This window comes from Kryptolebias marmoratus, linkage group LG5 (assembly GCF_001649575.2).
Source record: "Kryptolebias marmoratus isolate JLee-2015 linkage group LG5, ASM164957v2, whole genome shotgun sequence".
In the NCBI taxonomy this organism is placed as follows: Eukaryota; Metazoa; Chordata; class Actinopteri; order Cyprinodontiformes; family Rivulidae; genus Kryptolebias; species Kryptolebias marmoratus.
This window is the reverse complement of record NC_051434.1, coordinates 3636919-3654957: the sequence shown is the minus strand read 5'-3', so window position 1 is coordinate 3654957 and position 18039 is coordinate 3636919. Positions and strand designations below refer to the sequence as shown.

The 18039-nt window shown below is 39.0% G+C and overlaps 3 protein-coding genes across 3 annotated transcripts; 1 reads left to right on the top strand and 2 right to left on the bottom strand.

Moving 5' to 3' along the window:
* Nucleotides 1-402: 402 nt before the first annotated feature.
* On the bottom strand, nucleotides 403-9069 carry rnf139 (ring finger protein 139). Its single transcript, XM_017433851.3, has 6 exons — nucleotides 8515-9069; nucleotides 6327-6982; nucleotides 5818-5965; nucleotides 5596-5702; nucleotides 4607-4858; nucleotides 403-3441 (listed from the first exon to the last, which is right to left on the bottom strand). Exons 1-6 carry the CDS (start codon nucleotides 8675-8677, stop codon nucleotides 2620-2622), a joined length of 2148 nt encoding a protein of 715 aa, XP_017289340.1. The 5' UTR covers nucleotides 8678-9069; the 3' UTR covers nucleotides 403-2619.
* A 144-nt stretch (nucleotides 9070-9213) lies between these two features.
* Nucleotides 9214-14978, bottom strand: tatdn1 (TatD DNase domain containing 1). The gene is made up of 12 exons (XM_017433857.3): nucleotides 14862-14978; nucleotides 13793-13858; nucleotides 13665-13714; nucleotides 12987-13050; nucleotides 12678-12821; nucleotides 12533-12575; nucleotides 11978-12063; nucleotides 11847-11887; nucleotides 11423-11499; nucleotides 10912-10982; nucleotides 10297-10423; nucleotides 9214-10205 (listed from the first exon to the last, which is right to left on the bottom strand). The coding sequence occupies exons 1-12, from the start codon at nucleotides 14923-14925 to the stop codon at nucleotides 10103-10105; spliced, it is 936 nt and encodes a 311-aa protein (XP_017289346.1). The 5' UTR covers nucleotides 14926-14978; the 3' UTR covers nucleotides 9214-10102.
* A 161-nt stretch (nucleotides 14979-15139) lies between these two features.
* ndufb9 (NADH:ubiquinone oxidoreductase subunit B9) lies at nucleotides 15140-18039 on the top strand. Its single transcript, XM_017433850.3, has 4 exons — nucleotides 15140-15296; nucleotides 16263-16455; nucleotides 16651-16764; nucleotides 17677-18039. The coding sequence occupies exons 1-4, from the start codon at nucleotides 15208-15210 to the stop codon at nucleotides 17803-17805; spliced, it is 525 nt and encodes a 174-aa protein (XP_017289339.1). The 5' UTR covers nucleotides 15140-15207; the 3' UTR covers nucleotides 17806-18039.

The following is an 18039-nucleotide window of genomic DNA, read 5'->3' as shown; positions in this document are numbered from 1 at the left end:
TATATTTGATTTTGTTTCAAATGATTAGTCAGTTTTTGTGCTCTATCCAAATCGAGCATGATAATTGCAAATTCTGAAATCACAAGTTCATTCTACTTAACTGATGAAATTGTACTAAAATAAAATTGTTGAATGCATATTAATATAATGTCTTATGCCAGTCTCTGGAATTACAATAAGTACTTTCCCTATTTAACTTAATGAATGTAATGCTTTGAGTCAAAAAATTAACTTTAGTCTAAGCAGAGTGGCATAAAAAAAGAGAAATAGTTAAAACAGCACCATGTACTGGTCAACTGAGTCAACTTCATGTCCACGTGCTGGTAATTGTTATAAAATGTTTGTTGAGAATAGGTTTGTAATGTTAAAGATAGAGACCAAAATACAATATCAAAGATGATTTTATTTACATAAATCTTTTTTAAAACAAAAGGCAAAAACACTTTCACCTTTTTAAAAACATTTCAGATCAAAATAATCAGAATCCTTCATTGCTCAAGCATATCAAAAAGTACAGCTTTTCAACCAAATTCTCTAATACTTTTTTTTAATTATTATTATTATTCAGATTCCCTGCAGTTCATTTTCAGCAACCAATAATTAAAATAGTAAAGAGCGTGTAGCCAAAGCCTGAAAACGTTCAGGTTGTGGAAGTACTAACACAATATTCAGAGTAATGCTAGAAAACTTTTTTTAAAAATCTAGAAATTCAAAATGAGAATCTGTAGCTGCTGGAAGGTGGCTGAGCTCTACAGTTAAAACAAAACAAAACAAAACAAAAAAAATACAAACTATATCTTGGAGAATAACTTTGTACCAGCAGTTTCAAACTTAAGATCAGTAGGATATTTATTTTTCAAAAACAGAAGCAGAATCCTGGATGTAGGTCAAAACTGCAACATGTATCACAGATTAAATGACAGGAATTACGCAGCTTTGGAAAATGGTTGGTTGGTGATTGTAATTTTCAGGGCCAAAAAAAAAGAAATACATAAATGTATTTTTTTGGTTGTTTAAAAATCTTGAAAGAACTTATTAACTCGTGCAGCAGGACCTGAAATGAGCACAGCTGCTGTCCATGCTGGACTAAGTGATCAGAATCAAGAGTTTACTGGAAACAAATCCGACATCTTAGTGATTTTTATTCCCCGACATGAAAAACAAATCATAATACTTTATTTTCCCTTTTCAGGTGATTCAAACAGAGCAGCTGGCACATTTTAAAGGACACAAACTGCGCTGAGAAATAATTTTACTTAATACATTTCATTTACTTGAAGTAGAAATGCGCCAATGTGGCTTGCATTGCACTTCCATTATAGCAGTCTTATTTAAAAACAATCATTTCTGGGTCTGAATCAAGCATTTAACCTAATTAAATAGTTTCTGCAAAAAGAATTGTGGAAATAAATCATTTCAGGCCCTAATCTGAAAAAGAAAGTGTGCTTCTGTCTGTAATCATGTACGTCAGCTGACCAGTAGTGAGTAATGAGAGGTATATCAGCAGTTACAGTAGCCAAGTCATTCTTTCAGCAGACACACCTCAGTCTTTCTCTCTCCAGCCTTCATTCCCTCTCTTCTTGTTCACAAGTATTTAACTTTTGTTAAAAGACCAAAATACTGAGTTCACCAGAAATCTGCGCCACAATCGGCCGACAGCGAGCGTGAGAGTCCTCAGGGAGGATCTGAGACGTGATTGTGAAGTTTTGAATACACAAAACCTAAAATAAAGTTGGAAGAATCACACTGGCATGTCTTAAACTACCCTCGATGTAGATTAAGAATTTTTGGCAAATACGACAAAAGGATGGTTAAAGGTTTTAAACATTTAGGAAAGAAGTGGGCACTCAGAACCTGCATGAATTCTAAACGTATTGAATTTGAAAAGTTGTTCAGCAGTGAAACTGTCCAGCATTTTACTCTACGATTAAAGGACTGCTATTTTAAGACACAGCCTATAAACGTCTGCAGGCAGCCGTATGTATCATTTTACACACAGACACAATTTTACTGTAGAGCTGAAGTGACAAAACCTGGAGAATGTCTGATTTGTTTCAGATGTTTGTGTAGCAGAAGCTGTGAGCACAGAGCGGTGGAGTCCCATCCTGGTCCTGCAGGGCCACCATCCTGCATGTTTCCGATGTTTCTCTGCTCTTCAGCAGATCTTTAAGCTCTTCAGAAGCCTGTTAGTCACTCAGACATTCACATCAGGTGTGTCACAGCAGAGAAACACCTAAAACATGCAGGCAGTGACCATCCAGGACCAGGACCAGGACTGGACACCACTGACAGAGAGAGAGACGTTTAACCGACCTTTTGAAGAAAAATTAAAGATAACCATATGAGTTTTTGGTCTACATCATGCAGCCTGTTCACACACATATCCACTCGACACACATACAGAATGAGCAGCTTTTATGCTTTCCACAAGCCCTTTAGAGTAAAACTCAAAAGAAAAAGAAAAAAAAAGCTAAGAAGAAAAAAAAAAAAAAAAAGAGAGAATGACATCCCTGACATTTTTTCAAGAACAAATTAAGATGCTGAAGTTGTTTTATAGTTCTTTTTTAACTTAAATATAATAAAGATATATGTATATTCTCTTCTATAAATCTTCTCATGTCAGTCCTCAGTGGAGTCTGTGTCATCATTAATATAGTCTTCTTCGATTGGCGTGTTGCCGTTCTGAGTCCCCCACTCGTCTTCGTCGTAATCTATGCTGTCGAACTCTATGCTGTCGTTGTCCCCTGGCAGCTCCTCCAGCCCTGCCGGTCCTCCTGCAGCGTGCGCCCCAGCCGCCGCGCCGTTGGCCAGCAGCTCGGCGACCGGCGGTCCGTGCTGGTTCTCGTCTGGTGCGGGTTGGCCCGCGGCAGCGGCGGCAGCGGCGGCAGCGGCGGCAGCGGCGGCCTGCGGCGCTGCGTAGCCCCCGTTGTTGTTCGAGAACGCGGCTCTGTCTCGGCCCTCGTCTTCAACATAAACTCTCTGGTGGCACATGGGGCATGTGTCCTGGATGTACAGCCACTTCCTCAAGCACAGCGCATGGAAGTAATGGTGGCACGGCGTGAGGCGGGCAGAGGTGACAAAGTCCTGGTAACAGATGGCACACACGTCCTCGATGTCCCTCAGCTGGTCTCCGCGGACCTCTGGTAAGGAGTTGATCTTCTTGACAGCCGTGCGGCGGTTGATGAAGGTCTTCCAGCCGTTCTTGGCCTGCAGGTAGATGTTGAAGTAAGCGTGCAGGCACATCATGCAGGCGCGGATCTTGCTGCCCGACTCGAACATCATCGTGTAGGCGCCGTTTCCAAACATGATGACACCAAACAGGAACTCGATGATGTTGCCCGTGGAGCGCACGTAGTAGACGTAGTCATCCAGCTTCTCCCACAGGATGTTGGAGAAGCCGTCAGCCATGAAGAGGCCGTAGACCGTCAGGGACACCACCACCTGAGGACAAACAATGAGACAAAAGATTAATATGCAGCACCTGAAGAAAGACCAGCAGCCACTGTGCAAACGTAAACACTTTAAATGAAGAGTGTGTGTCACCTGCATGAAATTACTTTGAGTCGTTTTAAATTAGTTAATTACCTGCTGCAGATTCGCTGTAAAAGGAAAATGATCAGTAATATTAGACTCTTCTTTGTCAAATAAAATTCAGTCTCTTTGAAAAGTCAGATAAAAAAATAAACTCCTTATTGAGTAGGTCCTTTAACCAACACTCGACCTCAACTGTAGCTCCTCTGTCTCAAAGCAGCTGAAAACAAACAAAAATCAAATCTGTCCTTATATCAAATGTCCCAATTATCACAAATGTACTTTTATAATTACTGGTACATCAGCAGACACAAATCCCATGTGAACAGTTTTAGATATTTAGACTAAAACTAACAGACAGACTATAATTTACCAACCTATTTTCAGTGCTTAAACTATATTCTTGTGAGCAAATAAAAAGGAAAAGGGGAAAAAGTTAATATTTTATTAATCACTCACATCTTAAACCTTTTGTTAGACTTGGGCTTTCATAAATTCAATCTTAATCCATTGTCCCAATATTTAATGTTTGAAATGTTATTAAATCGTTTACTTTATGTTGTCATGAATGACATTTTTATTGCAATGAAGTCCAAAAACATGCATGTTTAGGCCTTCAGGCCCAGGCCTCCCATTAAAAAGAGATCTGTGATCTCAGGAAGACTTGCCTGGTTAAATAAAATGTTACAAATGCTGTCATATTACAGAGAATAACAAAACATGCACATGCGCTTTTAGTGGTAGAGCTTTTCCTTTTTGGCTTTGTGGGTAACCTGAACCTGACCGTTGTTGTGGTGAACGAGTGAGAGGGCTGCAGTAGAAAGGTAACCCAGATTTAATATGGTTGTCAACAAACGTGATAAATTACCTGTAAAGTATGAAGTGAGGTTTTGAAAAAAGATCTGATTATTTAAATGTTAAAACTACAAGTAAAAATAATGTCATTTCATTAACTGCAGAGAAAACAAAAATCTAAATTTCAAGAGACCTACGGAAGGCCTTCCTGTACTATTCATTACCACTTTAAATAAAAAAAGAATAAGTAAAGTGAAATTTCTAAACCGTCTGCACTCACCTTGAGGCAGAGCTCCACACAGAAAGCGGTGACAGCAAAGAGCCAGGTGTTGAGGGCGTAGTGATGCCAGAGGGCGTAGCTGAGCGCCACGGGGAGCGCAAAGAGCGCCACGGACACCAGCAGGACGGGGAAGTGGCGTCGAAAGGAAGAGACGTGGGAGGCGCTGAGGGACATCAGGACGGGGTCGGTCATGCCGTGAATAAAGTGCAGGATGGCCGTCAGCAGAAGGCACATGTTTCGGCTCAGGCGGACCTTTGGATCAAAGTGACAGAGATTCACTGTCACAGACACCTTAAAAAGTTACCACAGCACAAGAACGAAGACAGAAGATCAAAACAGCCTCATTCTGACACAATCAATTATTTAAGGAGGTCTTCATTTGATGTGAAGCAGTGAATCAGGTGTTTTTACATCCCAACAGGGACTGGAAGGTAAGACAACTCAGTCTCTGATGTTTTACATCAGCTGCTCCATTTCCACACAGCAGACATGCTTTTAGATTCAAGCTGAAAGAAAAGGATGCATAAAGGCCACTAGGAAAGTCTGCATTTTAAGCATTTCATGAGGCGGTGGTGCCATTTATTACTACCACTTTTATTTTCACTAAAAGTAAAAAAAAAATTCAATCTGAGCAACAAATTTAATCAGCCAACTTCCAATAAAATTATCATTATGGATTACATGCCGAATCCTGAGGTTAAAATATGATTAAAATTTGTTTTTGGACTCTCTATAAGGCCAACACAAATAGGTTTGCCAACATGGGCTGAATAACGAGCACCTTCAGCTGGGTGTGCACAAAGAACTTGTAGCACAAATCTTCATAACTTTGATATTCTTATAAAGTGTGGTTTGTAAAAAAGCAGACAATTCCAGCTTCATGCCTCATGTTTTACGTATGGCATTTGTTAATGATGATTTGGACAGAAGAGTAAAAAAATGGCAGATAAACAAACACTAAAGCCAGACAAGAGTTCAGAGCAACCTACCAAACGTTCCTCTGGGTCTAGGCTGCTGAGGCCGGTCTGCAGAGCCAGAATGAAGAACAGAACCGGAGCCACGAAGCCTAAACGCTTGTCCTCCTCTTCTGTCGAACCTGAAGTTTCAAAAGGAAACGCACGCATATTTTGAAGCGTTCTCACAGTTGTTTGCACAACAGATCACCGAAGTTTGCATGCTTCGTTGTGCAACATAAAAAAACTGACTGGTACCTATGAAAGCCAGGATACTGAGGCCGAGGTAGTGTGCTACAGAGGAGATGACGGCACTCATACCCAACACAGTCAGAGTGGAATCACAGCCAGAGATGATCAAGTTACTTGTCAGATCCCAGAACACGTCCCAGCTAAACAGGTAGCCCTGAAAATGGGTTCATACAAATAAGATATATTAATGTATTCAGTCTGTAATCTATGACATAATTCTTATGCTGGAAATCCAGTTTTATTTTAGGGACTAGGGCCAGGTAAGATACAACTAATGCCTGAGGAAGTTTCCTGCAGACAAAACACATAAATAAATGCACATGCATGTCACTTTGGCATGAGTGGTAGGAGGCAGAAATGTTTTCTTAAAATTTTACCTCCCAAATAAGTCAGTTCAAGTAAAAAAAAGTAAAAGGGAACAAAGAAACAATCCTTTCATCATTGGAAAGCTTCCATTAAAGCACGCACATATGACATTTCCAACACTGATCTGTATTTATGTGTCAGAAACTAACCTGTGCATCAGAGCTCCCATCTGTTGCCCCTCCTGTGGCATCTCCACTCTCCTTTCTCACCGCCCGCACAACATAAACCAGTATGAGCGCCTGGGCAGTGACCCTAGTCAACCAGAACACTCGCAGCACATCAGGAAACCTGATTCTTTTCCACGTATCTTCTAGCAGCAGCTGAAGTCCATAGATCCTGTACATGTGCCGCACGAGCAGGTAGACGTAGCGGCATGAGTAGTAGAACCATTTGAGTCTCATGGCTAAGCAGACGGCTGTGTTGAGCACAAGCACCAGGCCTGAGAATACAGCCACCAGATGTCTGACATCTGGAGGAAGCTCAATCATCATCCCCCACAGAGGGATCATGATGTCCAGGACGACCAGCGCGGCGAACACCGACTGAAGATTGAGCAGGAACACATAGCCGATGCCAAAGATGAGCTGGACTGCGGCCATGCCGAGCCACAGCGTTGTCCCGTTTCTGGGCAGCAATCGAAATCCCAGCGCTGCCTTGTAATACGCGCCGTAGAAGTCTAAGTGTGAGGTGGCGTAATAGTTTATGAGGGCTGCCGCCATGCCGAGGAGCACAGCAAAGAAGAGGGTGTAGAACTTAAACAAGGCTTTCTGAGACAGCAGCAGCACCACAGTGGAGATTAGAACACCTGGAACACAAAACACACAGTTAGAAAAGATTAAAAATTGTTTATATCACAATTTATTGCACACAAAAACATTAAAATGCTTTATTTTTACTGGTTGGAATTAAAAGATTAAAACAATAATCCTCATTAACTAACAACTGCACAAGTAAAACAAAAAGTAAGTCAGATTTCTTCAGACATATTATAAAATTAAAACTTATGTTATTTGTTGCAGGTCCTGCAACAAGTGTGCAATACCAAAATAATAAAAATAACCAAAAAAATTAGGATGCTGCCACATGATTAACAACAGAGTTGTCATTGTAGAAATAATTTTCCTAATAATAAATAATGTTAAAACTTTTCATTGTAGCAGCATCTTCAGCTTCCTACAAGTCTCACCGTCACCATGGCAACACTGGAGACAGGTTACATCAAATGTCTGAGTTCTTGCAGAGCATGTGTCCAACCAAAAGGTGTTAGCCTGTTCCTGTCTTTATGCAGACGTAAATAAAAGGGCTTGGAATAAATTAGGTGCATGGGCTGAATGATTATCACATTAAGTTTTATGCTGCCTAATGACTCCCTAAACTCAGGCCTCTTGATTATTTGATCATAATTAAAATCCAAACAATGTTGAATTTAACCATTTTGAATAAATAATTATTTTGGTAAAAGGGTGTAAAACTTTATAATACATTTTTTTTTCTGATTGCATTTGTTTGATTTGATCAATCTGGTTTCCATCACACTGAGGCAGTTTAAATTTGAAGTTTTGGGTTCAAACCCAGATATAAGTGACTCTAAACAGAGTCTTGGATTTGTGTTTTGATGAAAGTACAGGTTAAAGCATGAGACCAAAAACTGGTGACTAAAAACCTCCTAAAGATACTTTATATCTGAACCCATGTCTCTTAAAACCTACAGTTCTTTGACCCCCATCAAGAAGACTCTTCAGAGGTTAGGAGCTGTTCAAAGGTCTGCAAACTATTAGTTATATAATCTGCCTGCTGGAGCCACAAAACACAATATTTACCTTAGTAAATGTGATCAAATTCGTACTCCAAATTGCATCTTTTTGAAAGTTTTAACCAAAAACAAACAATTGTTGACCTTTATGTTATTAATTCAGTGCATGTGGACAATGCCTGTACAAGGTTTGAGACAAGACAGGAGTCATTTGGGTGAAGTTAAGAACAGTTTTTTTCTGACGGGCAGAAAGATCCGCCGGTTTAGCGGGGATTCAAAAAATGACACAACACCTGTGCCCGGATACTTATCATTAGCAGTATCCAAGCTAGTCAGAGAGCTGTAGACGCCAGGTTTGACTTAACAATTAGCTAAAACAGACTAGTTAAGTAGTATGTCAGCAGATCTGTCTTAAATTGAAGTTCCTGCTGGTAGTTAAATCGGCTTTAGTCGCTCTGACAGGTGGTAGAGGTCCACACTGCTAGTTAGCATAGTTAGCTAGCTTAGCTGTCACAACTTGACGCTGGTTGTTGACACTAACTAAAAGGACTAGTGGCTTTAGCTTTGCGCTTTAAACTGCTTACCCATAACTCTGACCAACACCTTTCCCATCACCCCTGCCCATCCCGATCCAGGGTCGTAGTAGGAGTTAAAAATAGCGTCGATAATGAAAATACAGGGAACCCGAAGCGCCACGTCCAGCAGCGCTAAGGCCTGCTGGCCTATGCGGGCTTGAGTGGACGCCATACGACTTCGGGTAGAGGCTCAGCAGTCCCGGTCAGCCTCGGATATCCATGCAACATTAAAAATATGTCCAAGTCCAGCAGCAGTCGCGTTTGGTTTCGTTTCGGCTGGCGGCTCAGTGGGCAGTTATCGACGTGCCGCGGGTCGCCATGTTCGCCCAGCTGAGCTGAACCTCCTGTTGCTTCTTCGCTTTTCTGTTAAATGCGGAGCTCCCGCTCACCCCCGGAGTCTTATCGCCGTAGTGTGTCAAAATCCAAGCTGCTCCGTCCGATTCGGCGCCGGTTAGAACCAGAAACCCCGCAAAGACAACGGGGAAAGCTCCATTTCCTCGAGCTCCGGCTTTTGGGAACACCACAGAAGTTGTTGGGTTATTCAGAACGTAATGTGACGTAACGTCCAACGTCTGTGGGCGTGGCTGCTGACGTAACGAGTTTCACAGTTTCCTCATGTGTTTTGCAGAAACACCAAGATAAACACAATTAACAAAATTATATACACAATGAGAGCTCCCCTTAAACAGGATTTTGTTGAAATTTTGAAACATATTTTTTAATGCAATTTTGAAATGAATGCAGTCATAAACAAAACAATCAAATCTGCTGAAAAACACATAAAAGCTTGATGGCCAAGCGCCATAAAGATAGAGTTTAACATCAAACACAGGCAGCTTCGGCAAAACTTGTGCTAAACCAGTAAGTTTAATGTTTGACCTATTCTCCTGTCACTTCGACTCTTTCCAAAGGTAAACAAATAAACGTTGTAGTTGGAATCCGGTCCCAAATTTTGCTTGAACATTTTTATTTTTAGTACATATATATGAGAAAAATATTGTATTTTTTTATATTACATTATAAGTTGTTTATCTACATGTTTGTCTTGATGTGAGTGGCCTACCATATAAAAAATCACAAATAAGGAAAGGAAATAAGGAAATTATATTATCAATAATGTTAAAGACAGGTATGATTAAAAGATATTTCACTTTTAAAGTTCTAAGGTTTTACCAATAGACCTGTCATTAAGGCAAGAGCAACCTCACAAACACACAAGCCTCCATAAAAGTCCACATGAGAGGTGAGAATATGCATGACCTTAAACACCCACATATAACAAAATACCAAATAAATGCAGTGCATTGCATACTAGAAGTGCATGTTTTATTTTTTAAATATGGACGTTAAAAACATTTTGCAAATATTTTTACACACAGACATACAACAGTTGGTTTGTAAACAAGATTTACTAAACTCAATAATAATGAAACCTTTTGAGTTTAAATATGTTCAGCAATAATGAAATTTGTTTTTATTTATTTTTTCATTACTTTGGACCTGCGTGTCCTTTGGCATCCATCAGGGGGTCCTGAAGCACGCCTTGCACCCCTTCTCATAGCCTTCTAAATATCACGTCTCCAAGCCTTTTCTGTGGTCAGCTGGAGCTAAAGAAGACGTTGATGGTGTTGTTGTAGATCGTGTCGGCCAGCTCCTGTGGATCCTCCTCTCTCGCTCCTGCCATCACCTCCAGAACTTGTCTGAAGGAGACAAACAGCAAGAGGTGTTTAAAACGTATTCACCGACTTTTAGAGAGCGTCTCCCTCCTCGGTCATGTCTAAAGATACCCACATGATGTGACAGGGCTCATTTCTGTCCTTCAGGCAGTGTCCTGCCTCCCATTTCTTCTTTGTTGGAAATGTTGTTTTAACATATTTGGAGCCTGCATGAGTGTTCTTCACAGCACACCACGGAGCATCTGGAAGGAGAACAAAGGTCAAAATGTGAAAGTAAAAGTAATATACAATCTAAACTCTACTCAAAGTGAATCTGCCAGTGCAGATGTCACAGTTTTCACACTTTAAAGGAAAATGACCAGGATCTACACCCAAACTGAAAGTTGTTTTTTCTTCTTTTCTTTGAACACACGCCACACTTCTTTCTAATGTTATGTTTTAGTGTGGTTCTTTTTGAGTAATGTTTCTAAAAAGCAAACACATTATCCTAAAAAAACATGCTAATAAATTTATCTTGCTTAGACATGTACAAAAATTAAAAATATGATGCATACATTGTGCTTTGTAAAAAAATAAAGTAAAACATATTCCACCAAACCAAATCTGACACAAACAGTAAGTTTGGAGACACTGAAGCACCAGAACTACAGTATTTGTTTTTTACAGAATACAAACCAAAGTCTATTTTCTTTGTTAACGTCTTAAAATAAAAATGAGCTCTTTAACTCACCTGTTTCGATCATGAGCCTCTCGGTGGGGATCGACTTCATAGCTTCAATGTTGGCCTCGGTTTTCAAAGAGCTGAAAAGTTGTAATATTGTTAAGAAAAGAGTTTTATGTAAATCACACCTGCAGCTGTCGTAACCTGTATCGTATCAACTCTAATATCTACTTACTGTGATAAAAGTGCTCCTGATACAGAGAAAACTTTTTAACCCTCAAATTATTTATGCATTTATTAACAGACAAGCAATATCTTTTGTAACAGTAAGCACATTCTAAATTGTTTTAAAAAGTCAATTTGCTTGAACTTCATTGTAGAACATAATAAATTATTTGTTAAATAAAAATATCTAAATATACTTATATTTTATATGGTTTTACTGTGTATTAATAGTTGAAGAGATTCAAGACAAAGGAAAAAAGTTGAAGTTGAAACTAAAGCTAGCTGTCATTCAGGCAATGCAAAGCTTTTTAACTTTAACAACTTAATCAAACATTTTTAAATGAAATCTTCTCACCAGCCATTTATTCCAATATATAAATCCAGGTCAATGAGTGCAGCAGCATCCTCTGCTGTCCCATCAAATGAGTGAACCTGCAGGAGAAAAATAAAAAAATCTCTGAATTTGAGTCTCTAACATTTGGCTTTTACAGCTTTTACAGCAATGTTGTGGAAAAAGCTTTTTAAAGACTGGAATATCAGTCTTTAACATTCTTATTCTGGGGATTTTTTACAACAAAAATAATAATATTAAAAAATAATAGGGTTTTACACATTTTACTGCAGTCACAAACATTTAAAAGTCAACAAATAAGAATCTAATTAAATAGAATAATCAAGGTCAGAATCTAATTGAAAAGATGTCAGTGAAAAATATTTACTGCTTTGAACCAGAGATTAAATGAAGAAAAAAAGCAAATAAAAGTATAAATTGTCCTCACCACTCCTCCGACACATCTGTCTCGATTTCTCTTCATGATGTCTGTCGGAACAAGGACAAAGAATCAATAAACGGCTCCGTCGTAAACACCGCCTCACAAAACAGATGAGGTTTTTTATTTTCCAAATCTACCGATAAATTCCTGATGGGAGTTTCTGCAGTGTAGGAACATGGGCAGCTTGGTGTCCTCTGCCAGGTCAAACTGCTTCTCAAAGAATCTGTGAGGAACCAGACAGAGCAAAAGGAGGGTTAAAACAAACAAACAAACAAGTAAGGGCTTTTGAAGAGCCAATAATGAGGACAAGAAGGAAAAGTTTGCAGAAGACATCATAGTAGGTTTAGATGAAGGCAACTGGACTCCTTCTGTTTCACTTCTCATCAGAGGAGAGAAATTTCAACCTTTTATACTGCAGTGAGCTGCTCAAGCTTTACAAACTGAACTTACATGCAAATCATTATCCTTCCCCTCCCTCCTGTAGTTCGTTAATGTCTTTGCATGACCTGGTTAACATCAACAATGCCAGGTGAACAGAAACAATATGGTGTTGATTAATCTTTGTTAACTAATATCTGTTTGAGGACACGTCTGTAATATGAACTTTAATCTGATGATGCTGTGTTCAGCTGCCACCAGAGAACAAAATATGTATTAGTGCAGGTTATAAAACTTAGGAGAGACAAACTTACTTTAGTTGAGTCTCTTTGGGACAAAACTCCAACCTGTCAAAATCTGGAACAAAAGAAAAAGCAAACATTGTCCTTTTAATAACAGACAGTTTGAACAAACCAAACAAGGAGTCAGTCAGAAACCACTGCTTTCCTTTAGACACACCTAGTCCACACTCTCCAATGGCCACCACCTTTCCTCTGTGTGCTGCTGCCAGCTCCTTCAGCCCTGAGAAGTACTGAGATTCCCCATTCTGTTCAAACTCACTGCAGCGGGTCGGATGGCAGCCGACGGTGCAGTAAAACTCATCTGGAAACAACGAGGAAGCTTGTTTCATACACAGCTATAAAAAGACCCACATCTGGCTGATTCTACTTATAAAGAAGCAACTTTAATATAGGTTTTTATAAATGTCCAGCAGGACAATACAAAAAATAAGCAACTATAAGTGAGCCATGCTGTCATTAATGTTACCTCTGATTTCAGCTAGTTTGACAGCTTCCTTGCTGTCTTCAAGGCTCCCTCCTGTGATCATAAACTGCCACAAAGCAACAGATATTAAATTAGTTCAAACCAAATGTTTGCATTATTACTTCTTTCTTTAGTTGTTTGATGTTTCTGCACAATATCACAAGCAGGGCTAACAGCTATTCACCCCAAAAAAGCAAGTTTTTATGCAACCAACTCCAAAAATGTCATAGCAGTTTGAGCAACAGTGGGAATTATTTTACCTGCATCACTTTTGGATACTAAAACTTGTTCATTTTGTCATAAAACACAAATAAAGAGAGCCCATGTGCCACTGTGCACCTCTGCTCAGAGGCTGGACAACATATCCTGCTGCCGATCAGCTGGGACTAACAATTCTGCCGATCTAATTCCAAAATAACAACAAGATCTACAAGATCTACATGTAGTCTCTGTACATGAATGTGCAGCAACAGATGCTTCAGTTCAGACATTTTAAATATTTCAATTTTGATATTTTGTGAGCCCAACAAACAATCCGATAAGTGCAGAATAATTAGCATTTTAATCTGTAAGACAAAAAGTTTGATGTGACCCTGTTAAAATTCTTCTCGAAAACCAAAACCTGCTGCTGTGTTGGGTCAACAGATGAGCTGACACCAAGGTGCTGAGCGTGCGGCGTACCTTTTCCACTCCGATTTTAAGAGCTCTGTCGATTATCTGATCAAAGTCATCTGTCAGGAAAAAAAAAACTCAGACAAGCTTCATCTTAACAACAAACAAGTTAAAACAGCATTTCCAGAGTGGCTCACCGTCATGTTTCTGCTTCCCTCTGTAGAGTCCTCTGAACATGGGATCTGTCAGGTTTACACCAACATCTGGAGAGAAAAAAGCTGAATTCAGTGCAAAATGAAACAAGACTGTCATATTAGAAACTGAAATCAACAAAACAAAAAGGTTATGCTTACTGGTTACTTCATGTTTATTAGAAATACTACAAAATGATTTACTGTTCAATTTGCCCATTAAGTAATGACCAATCAGGTCTTGTAGGAAATTGGGAGTGCGCTCTGCAGCCCGAGAGTCAGATCCGACCGTCTTCATGATGCTTCTGATCGAATTCTCGTTAAAACGACTCCACATAATCGTGTCAAAGTTGTAACTTTCATTTCAATCGACAGTTCCAGGTCATTAATAAATAAATAATTTTTGGTAGTCAATGTCTGTTTTTGTCCAAAATAATAGCACATGTATTAAATACCTTGGAATTATACTCTTTCATTCTGTGATATATGAGAACATAGTTCCTCTCTTTTCAGAGGAGAAAAAAATGCTTTTAGAAACATCAAAGGGGAACCCAATATTTCAGCCTGAAGCTCACACCCTGTAATGTGTAGTAACTTTGGCAAATAAAAAGCAAATGTTTTCAAATTCACAGGATTTGTTGTCCATGATGAGAGGAATAAACACAGCTAAGGGCTTCTTGGTAAATTAATTTGTTCCCATGTTATGGAGGGGGAACCGATTATTTCAGACGGCTAAAAATACTGAAAATGTCCATTTAACTTCTATTTTAAATTAGACTAAGAGAAACAATGCTGTGGATTTAAATATTAAAAAGGACAAAGATAAAACAATCTGCCTCGACAGCTTTTATGAACTAAATTGCGAGGAAACGCAATATTTTTTTTCCGAAATGTCCCTTACGGGGCCCTGTAGAAGAGTGAGCGCTAGTGTAGATTTCTGCTACGAGGCCAACTTCTTTCAGCTAAAAAAACAAACCATCTTATCTTCATGTTTTACAGCACACATTATAAAGCAGCTATGTGTAGTCTTCTCTTTATTTAAATAACATTCAGGCATACAACAAAAATGTCTCACCGATGAATTTTTGCTGTGCCATGTTTGAAACACGTCTGAAGAGAACCAAACATGCAGCTTTCATCGTGTCGCTTTACCGTAATGGCTAAAATAGACGGACATAAAATTACTGAAATACATTGTTAGCGAGTCATTACATCTTATACTCACAGTATATACATCTGTAAAGTGAAATAAACCGCAGTTATCAATTTTTATATGTGTAATGCTAGCGATTAAAGTTTAAGCAACCAGATAAAAATCTTCCTGCGCGTTAGTTTAGTGTTTACGGTGTTGACGTCATCACGACACAAAGACCCAGAATCCCTCTCGCGGCGATGCGAGAAGGTGACAGAGGACGGCTAAAATGGCCTCTGCCTTTCTTACTCACCAGCAGAAAGTGTTGAGGCTTTACAAGAAATCCCTTAGACACCTGGAGTCATGGTGCGTGTTTAGGTAAGAGGATCTTAATATTTCAAGAGTCGTTTGGAGCTGCTGTTTGAAGTTTACCTGCTATGTTGCTAAGCTAACACCAAAGCTAAGTGCTAGCTAGCCGCTGTTAGCAGGTCACTCAGTCCTGATGGTACTGAAAAACAAGTCCTTTTGATCAATCTAACAAAAATATGACTCTGATTTTGCAAAGTAATGTTGATATATTTGATACGTTTGCTGAGTGCAAGATTATACATAATAGTCTAGTGCACATAAGCTATAAATATATTGTTTATTTGACTATAGCAAGCCCCAATGCCTTAATCATTGAACTAATTAATTCAAAATGTGTCAAAATGCAACATGTAGCCAGTTTACAAGTGTTGCAGTCTCATAAGTTAAAGTCTTGTTTACTTTGTGATGTGTTTTTTCATATACAGACCTTAAGAATCAGTAAAATTCAATGAGTGTGAGAGGATTTATTTAAAGTTTATTTACAAATAAGCTACTATTTGAAATATTGGCCTTTTTTCACAAAATGTCCTGCACCTTTTGATTTTTCTCAAGAAGAATCCAGATCTTACAGACTTGAGTGATATAATAAATTAAAATAACAGTACTGTGTATTTCTAATATGTGTTATGGTTTAAGTTGGCTTGTCTTTCAAATCAAGATTATTTATTAGAGTTAAAAGTACAATTATAAGCAAATAATCAGCTGTTCTTCTTACTGTTTTGGTATTTTAGAAGCTGTAGATGAAGTTAGAAAATACATCTGAATCCAAAGGAAACACAGATAAATATGACTGTTTCTGTTATTTTATTGGACTAAAAGAAAAACTTTTTTCGCTGCTTGTGAGGAATCCTTATAATTTATGGATTTAGTTTCTTCTTATAAAAGTCATGAAGTTCCAGGAAACATCTCGGTCATACCGGCTTTGTTGGTGCAGTTTATGAAGACAAACTGGTGTGGCGTTTTTTCTAACCGCAGAGACAAATACCGTTTCCACGCCTGCCTTCTGCGAGCTCGCTTTGACAAGAACAAGGATGAGAAGGACATGATGAAGGCCACCCTGATGCTGAAAGCAGGAGAGGAGGAGTTCTGGGCTAACCAACATCCTCAGCCCTACATCTTCCCTGACTCTCCTGGAGGCACTTCCTACGAAAGAAATGAGTGCTACAAGGTGGGGGCAGGACTACCAAGAATATTGTATATTATCATTTCATCTTGTAACAGCTGACAAATCACCCGATGTCTTAATGAGGTAATATCTGAACTTGTCTTTAGAGATTAAGGTGATTGGTGTAACCCTCTTAATGCTGATGGCCCAATGGCACAAAAAGGATGAGCTATCTGACCTCTGTTTTTGTCCTTGAAGGTCCCAGAGTGGGTGCTGGACACCTGGCACCCCTCGGAGAAGGCCATGTACCCCGATTACTTCGCTAAGAGGGAGCAGTGGAAGAAACTGAGGCTGCAGAGCTGGGAAAAGGAGGTGAGCAGTGCTTCCTCTGTTCTTTTCTATAAAACAAAACAAAACAATAAAACAAGGCATTTTGTCATCTGTGTTTGCACTGTACAGAAATTGGTCATATTTTTTTAACTAGGCACAAAAACCAGCTTGAGGGAGATGTTCAGTATATAAAAGGTTGGAGGTCTGATCATTACCAGACAGTTTTTACATTTATTTAACATGTTCGAAATAAATGTTTGAGCTGAACAAAGAATTTGGGTCAGAAACCTTGAAATTTGTCTGTAAATGTTGACACCATAGACATAAAATGATAACTTTGTCTATTCTTATTCATATTTTCCACGTCTCAATTAAAAGAAAGCAATTTCTAGCAAACAAAAAAGATTTATGAGTAAAATCCACCAGATGGTGCCAGAGCTTTCTGTTTGGACCATGAAGGAATATGATCCTTATTTTGTCTTAAATGAAAAGTAGATTTGCATCTTCTTAAGATAAAATTGTTTTAATTGTAATCTGTTAGTTGAACAGGCCAGCCTCTGCAGCTTTTCTCATGTCTCAGACCAGTTATTAACTCATGGTGTAATACTTCTTTAGGTAAACTAGCATTGCATTACAAGGGATAGATTGTAGTGAGTTGGTGCAACAGTGGAAGAATGTAAGTTTACAGATGTGTCAGAAATATTCTGATGTTTTTTATTTAAACTGACTGAAACAAATGACCTCTTAAAATAAATAAACATTAAAAAAATCAAGTCTTGTCTCACAAATACATGTTCAGTTTACCTTTTTTTTATTGAGAACAAATTTCTAAATCCGGAGAACATATAGTAGATGTGCAAAAGAGTTAGAAATGTAAACGAACGTAAAACAGACCCAAACTTGTCTGATTTAAGAACCAAAGTCAGTCTTTTGCCTCCGTCTGTCTGTTTCCAGGTGGCTCAGCTGGAGGCCGAGACTCCAGCTGAAGGCCCCACGACTGAAGCCCTTCCTCCTGCCCGCAAGGAGGGCGAGCTCCCCCCTCTGTGGTGGCACTTTGTCACCCGCCCCAGAGAGCAGCCCTGATCAACAGCACCTCTGTCCAGGATCTGTCAGCCTCACTCTGAGGGAAAATGACCCCAAGGCTGGCTGATCTCTCATCTGTCTGTAAGGAGTCGTTTCTAAAGAAGTTCACCTGTGAAAGTTGAAAATTGTTAACAGCGATCCTGAATTCTTAAAAGTTGTTGACGACTCCGAGAAACTCTGTAGATGTTCCACTTAACGCCTGTAATTGTTCCAATAAATAAATTTATGATCAGG

Coding starts and splice junctions, on each gene's coding strand:
- rnf139 (XM_017433851.3), bottom strand. CDS start 8,677: ATGGCGTCCACTCAAGCCCGCATAGGCCAGCAGGCCTTAGCGCTGCTG. Junction 6,983..8,514: donor GGTGTTGGTCAGAGTTATGG/GTAAGCAGTTTA, acceptor TTTGTGTTCCAG/GTGTTCTAATCTCCACTGTG. Junction 5,966..6,326: donor ATGGGAGCTCTGATGCACAG/GTTAGTTTCTGA, acceptor ACCCATTTTCAG/GGCTACCTGTTTAGCTGGGA.
- tatdn1 (XM_017433857.3), bottom strand. CDS start 14,925: ATGAAAGCTGCATGTTTGGTTCTCTTCAGACGTGTTTCAAACATGGCA. Junction 12,064..12,532: donor CCCAAAGAGACTCAACTAAA/GTAAGTTTGTCT, acceptor GGTTCCTCACAG/ATTCTTTGAGAAGCAGTTTG. Junction 10,206..10,296: donor AATGAGCCCTGTCACATCAT/GTGGGTATCTTT, acceptor TGTCTCCTTCAG/ACAAGTTCTGGAGGTGATGG.
- ndufb9 (XM_017433850.3), top strand. CDS start 15,208: ATGGCCTCTGCCTTTCTTACTCACCAGCAGAAAGTGTTGAGGCTTTAC. Junction 16,456..16,650: donor AAAGAAATGAGTGCTACAAG/GTGGGGGCAGGA, acceptor TTGTCCTTGAAG/GTCCCAGAGTGGGTGCTGGA. Junction 16,765..17,676: donor TGCAGAGCTGGGAAAAGGAG/GTGAGCAGTGCT, acceptor GTCTGTTTCCAG/GTGGCTCAGCTGGAGGCCGA.